The 5,870-nt window shown below is 40.1% G+C and overlaps 1 protein-coding gene across 1 annotated transcript in view; it reads left to right on the top strand.

Moving 5' to 3' along the window:
• Nucleotides 1–5,870, top strand: part of prr12b (proline rich 12b) — a 72,495-nt gene that overhangs the window by 35,319 nt on the left and 31,306 nt on the right. The window contains exon 7 of the mRNA XM_017437258.3: nt 3,558–4,356. Within this exon, the coding sequence (XP_017292747.1) occupies nt 3,558–4,356 (799 nt within the window). The remainder of the gene's footprint in view (nt 1–3,557; nt 4,357–5,870) is intronic.

The following is a 5,870-nucleotide window of genomic DNA, read 5'->3' as shown; positions in this document are numbered from 1 at the left end:
CTCAGCTCTCTCTTCAACACGACAGATCGGTACAGCGCCCGCTTCACTGCAGACGCTGCACCAATCCGCCTGTCGATCTCCCGCTCCATTTTTCCCTCATTCGTGAACAAGACCCCGAGATACTTAAACTCCTCCACTTGGAGCAGGACATCTTCCCCGACCCGGAGAAGGCACTCTACCCTTTTCCGGCTCAAGACTATGGCCTTGGATTTGGAGGCACTGATCCTCATCCCGGGTGGCACAGTGGTTAGAGCTGTTGCCTCCCAGCAAGAAGGTTGCAGGATCGCTTCCTGGCCTGGGGGCCTTTCTGGGTGGAGTTTGCATGTTCTCCCTGTGCGGTTTCCTCCTGCAGACCAAAAACATGCATGTTAGGTTAATTGATGACTCTAAAATTGTCCCTAGGTGTGAGTGAGAATGGTTGTTTGTCCCGTTTGTCTATATGTGGCCCTGTGATGGACTTGCGTGTCCCCCGCCTCTCACACAGTGACTGCTGGGGATAGGCACTAGCTCCCCGCGACCCGGAATGGAGAAGGGGGTAAAGGAAAATGGATGGATGGATCCTCATCCCAGCTGCTTCACACTCAGCTGTGAACCGATCCGGCCCGATGAAGCCAATAGAACCAGATCATCTGCAAAAAGCAGAGTCCTAAGGTCACCAAAACGGATGCCCTCGATACCTTGGCTGTGCCTAGAAATTCTGTCCATAAACGTTATGAACAGAATCGGTGACAAAGGGCAACCTTCTTGGAGTCCAAAGTGAAAAGAGTTGCAGTGACACAAAATCAAGAATTACAGTTTCTAATTGTTGAAAAGATAACGGTGTATTTGGCTATAATTCTCAGGTGAATGTTACTGGACTGACCTACAGACTGAACACATAAACTTGAGTTTTTTGGGGATGATTTTGACTGAAAAACCAGAGAATCATGAACTGGAAAATGGTTATTTTTTTGTGCTCATTAACTATATTTATAATTATTTTACTAGTGGATGTGTTGTCAGAAAGTTCAGTAAAGAAACTGCGTTTCCTAACAATCCTGAGGTGCAAAATAAACATGACAGCATAATCTTAAAGTCAATTCAAGTCAGCATCCAAACATAACAAACTAATGAAATTCAAACAGGACAGAAAAAAACAAAACAATGAATAAACAAAAATAAAAAGGTGAAGATAAAACAAATAATACAAGAAATAAAAGACACATTACGTCTAAATTTATATACACACATTTTAAACCATATCACCGTGGTGCTCAGTTCAGAATGCTCTGACAATCTGTACCTTTAACACAGAACAGAAAGGTATACCAGGTTAATTCAGACGATCCAGCCTTACCAGGCAATATCAGTCTGATTTATTTTTATAATTTAAGAAAATAAATGACTTCTCTAATCCAGCTTGTATATGTAAGTGGGGTGGCTTATTTCCAGTTTAGCTCCAGTTCAGCAGTTTAGCAGTGTTGTAAATGCTAATAAGTCTTTTTTTAGCAGAAGAGAGAGCAAACGAAGTAGGCCATACTCTGAACAAGGCAGTTAAAACATTAGGAGCAATATCCTATCTAATTATAACTGATAATGTGATAAAAAAATTAGACCACAATTTCTTCATTGAGCGACATGAAGTGGCCTGTTGGCATCATTCACACAGAGGGGGACAATGTCAAATGTTTTTGCGAGCCTGGCTTTAGTATAGTGAGCTTGATGTAGGATCTGACATGAAACTACAGAGCACAGATTGAAGATCAGTGTACCCTCTTTAAAACGTTCCCCTAAACATTATCTGAAATAAACAGTCCCATGTATGTCTCCCATACAGTTTTCAACACAATAAAAGGATTTAAAAGGTTAAAAATGTTTGAATATAAATGTAATTCCCTGCTGGTGGCGCTCCAATAGTGTGTTTGCAGTCAAAATGGTGTCTAAATTGAGCCCAGATTTCAGGACAGTATTTTAATTCACTATTGCATTTTTAGTTTAAGTAGAAGAGAGAAGGAGTGAACATAGTTAAGCTTTCAATGCTGCTGGATGGGCAAATTGGCTTCTACAGCCACCCATAAATTTGATATCTTGAAGAGCAGATTATAAATCTGACACTCTTTTGCCTCTCTATTAACAGCAAATACCTCACTTTTGCCAAGATTAAGTTTATATCCAAAACATTTATCAAATGCATCTAGAATTAAAAGGGAAGTTAGTAGGTCAGACAGGAATAACAGAAGGTCATCTACATAGTGCCACTATTAAATCCACAGCATTTGCAGTTATGTCAGTTATACTACGATAAGTCTGTAAAGCAATGGACAGATGCTACATTACAATAACAAATAGGGGACTTAAAAGGCATCCCTGCCTTGTAGGCAGAGCAATGTAAGTGAAAAAATTCAGAGTTTATGCCCCTTGTTGTGACAGCTGCTTGAGAGGTTGCACATAATAATCTTACCCATGAGATGAATTTTTCCCTAAATCCAAATTTTTCTAAATTATAAAACACGTGATCTCACTCTTCTCTGTCAAACACTTTATTGGCACCCAGTGCAATTACAGTCTCATGTAGAGTAATTGTGGAAGGGTTGTAAACCACATTAAATACTAATATAAAATAGTGTCTATTGTGGATAAACAAAGTTTGATCTATAATTAAAGATAGAATGACTTCTAAGAGTCCAGCTAGTAACTTTGCCAGCAGTTTGAAGTCAACATTTACCACTGGTTCAAGGGTTGAAGGAGCATGTCTGTATTAAAAGTCTCAATAAACATATCTAATAGAAATAGGGCCAGTGGCTTCCAAAAGGTTTTATAGAATTTGGATGGGAAATTATCTGGACTTGGACTTTTACCACTTTGCAAGGATTTGACAAGAGTCTCAAGTTCTATTGCTGTGATAGGGTGGTCCAGTTCCCTGGCCAGATTCTGCAACAGGAATGTTAATGCCACTGAGGAAGGAGATCAGGTCTGCAAAAAACAAAACAAAACATGAGAGCAGTGAGAAGATCACATCTGCTTATAAAATTCCACAAAACTTTTGCTAAATTCCAATTCCCTTTGGAAGAAAATCAACAAATGAACCCTCCAATTTGGAACAGAACATCCTCGAGCAAAAGGTTGGCTAAAAGCTAAAAGTAGCAGACTGGTAGATAAAAGTCAAAAATAGCATAACAGTAGATCAAAGCTAAAGGTAACCAATGGGTAGCTAAAAGCTAAAGTAGCAGGATGGTAGATAAAAGCTGAAAGTAGCATTAGAAGTAGTAGTAAACACAGAAAAAAAGGTGTAAAAACTGACTCATCATTTACACTATAAAACAGGTGCAAGAAAAGAAACCTGAGGCACCCCACAAGTCAGCGGAGCCAGAGAAGAAGCATCATCATCATATGTAACAAACATTTTTGAAGTTATGATACAGACCTTTATTTAGGAGTTGCACTGTGTCTGCTGATCTGACTAAAGTCAGATAAAACTAGGAATTGGTGTTGTTGAGGAAGCACAGATCAGTTTCTAAAGTTTAGAAAGGAACCACATTATAAACACCATCAGTGAAGAATTTCTGCTTTACTTTCAGACTGATGACAAGAGCTTTGACTTCAAACCTGGCTTCATGGCCTCCTTTTTGGATTTCCTGAAAACGGGCAAAAAAGAATCTGACCTGGAACAAGGACATGATGGAGGCGAGAAGGAGGTCCTGGACACCTCTCTAAAGGGAGGAATCCAGCCCCTGTCACCACCTCCTCCTTCGTTACCATCATCTTCTCCTCAGCAACCCCCAGAAAGCTTCAGTGACAAGGAGCGTGGTGAAGGGGCCGACCTGGCCCTCAGCAACTGCCCAAGTCCCTGCAAGCCTCTGGATGAGGAGCTGAAAAGGAACCTGGAGACCCTGCCGTCCTTCTCGTCTGATGAAGAGGACTCCGTCAGTAAGAACCAGGACCTGCAGAAGAGCATCTCATCTGCCATCTCTGCTCTCTATGACACGCCACACTCACTGGCTGCTGCAATGGCCTCCGCAATGATCAAGGCCCAGCCCACCTTGCCCTCACCTACACCACAAGAGCCCTCCCTCAGCCCTCCTGTCCCTGCCATCCCTCCACTCATCCCTACTGTGGAGAACACAAAAGAGGAGGCACTTGTCTTTCCTCAGCAGCACAAATTAGAGGAGGAGGATCAAAGTCTGATCTCCCCACAGTCAAACAGAGAAAAACCAGAAGACAGAGGGTCGGAGCAAGAAGAAGAGGAGGAAGAGAACAGAGTAGAGGAGAGTGGGAATAATGAAGAGCCACAGAATCTGCAAAAAAGGGACACAGAGGATGAAAAGGAAGAGGAAAGATTACCTGAAATGCAGGTTTTAGAAGTTCCCAAAGTTGAAGGTAATACATTTATTTGCTTATCTAAACTAGTTAAAACTAAACTTATGATAACAAAATTAACTTGACAACGGAAAATACTGTTTTTTAGATTTTCTCAAAGATTTTTAATGTGCTTCATTGAATGTCTTAGCAGTTAATTCACTTGTCAAAGTGCCATTTCAAACTGTAATAAAAGCCTAGCAATGAAGGAATCCATATCGCCCTCTGCCTTGATGTCAGAGTTTTAAGCTGTGATCATCTTATGATGAAAAAAGCTGTAGCTGTTTTGGTCAAACCTTGGAAATAACTTTATGCGCGATCGTATGAGATATTGCAAAAACTCTGGATCTTCCACGATCTGTTGCTTGTGCTTTGAGTATGCATTGTGTATGACTCTCAGCTACTACCACTTCAAAGATTAGCTCAAATTTTGCAAAGCTCACTGAAGTATATCCATTTTAATGTAAGCTATAGTCAATTTGTTGTGGTGGCCATTTTGAATTGGGTTGACTCCAAAACTTACTCAGTTGTAGATGTCAACCAAATGATTACTTTCTTAAAGTTTCATTAAAAACTGTTCATTGATTCATGAGACATTTTCCTAACGGTACAAACGCACTCACACAGACACAGGAAACAACATATTCACCCTTTTGCTGAGCCAGATTGGAGGAGATCCTGCTAAAAGATCCGCATCAGTAACAATTACTATGCAGGCTTTGATTGCTGGTGACTAGTTAGAGACCCAAAATTGAGGGAAAATTCACAAATTTCAGTTTAGAATCACACTGAACACAAATTGATGGTGAATATTTGGCAAAATTTGTTGATAATTTGAATACCTATCCACTAACAAACGCAGTTCAAGCTCTCTAGAATCATGAAAACTAAGTTGAGATGGGTTCCAGATGCTCACAATAACTCTGCATTTTGATGAAGAAATTTGTTGTACAGATTTTTCAAACATGTTCAAAATTCCTGCAAAACAAGAGTGAGACCCTTCAACCCATGCAAGGATATTGAGAATCCTCCCAAATATTTTTAGACATGTTGGAGACTTCCTTGTGAATGCCGTCCACATTCTGAAGTGATGTTTTGTCAAATAATTATCAATAGTTAATACCTTATCAGTCACAGAACACAGAGGATGGAGATAAAAGTCTTCAACAAGGCTAGGCTTATGGCTAGCCAAATAACAGCCTGTTTTTCAGTCATAAAAAACTACTACAAGCTAAACAAAACGTCATGCAAAAGTATAAAGGATTAATATTAGTTAATGTTTCATGCTGGTGTGTCATTACAGAAAAAAAGTTTTATAAGCCTGATAAATAATAATAATAAAAAAAATCCTCATTTGGCTTTGTGCTCTGACTGATGTTACTGTCAGGATTCGAGACTTTCTCTGTGAGCAGTTCGGGGTCAGACAGACACGGGAGACCAAAGTTACGAGAAGTGAATTTATTTACAGTGAGCTAATCGTGTAATAATGATCGGGAGCCAGGACCTGAAAACAGAGGACGTAGTGAGACGGAAGT

This window comes from Kryptolebias marmoratus, linkage group LG12, assembly GCF_001649575.2.
Source record: "Kryptolebias marmoratus isolate JLee-2015 linkage group LG12, ASM164957v2, whole genome shotgun sequence".
NCBI classification, from domain to species: domain Eukaryota; kingdom Metazoa; phylum Chordata; class Actinopteri; order Cyprinodontiformes; family Rivulidae; genus Kryptolebias; species Kryptolebias marmoratus.
Note: the sequence above shows the minus strand (reverse complement) of the source record. Positions and strands in the feature narration are given on the sequence as shown.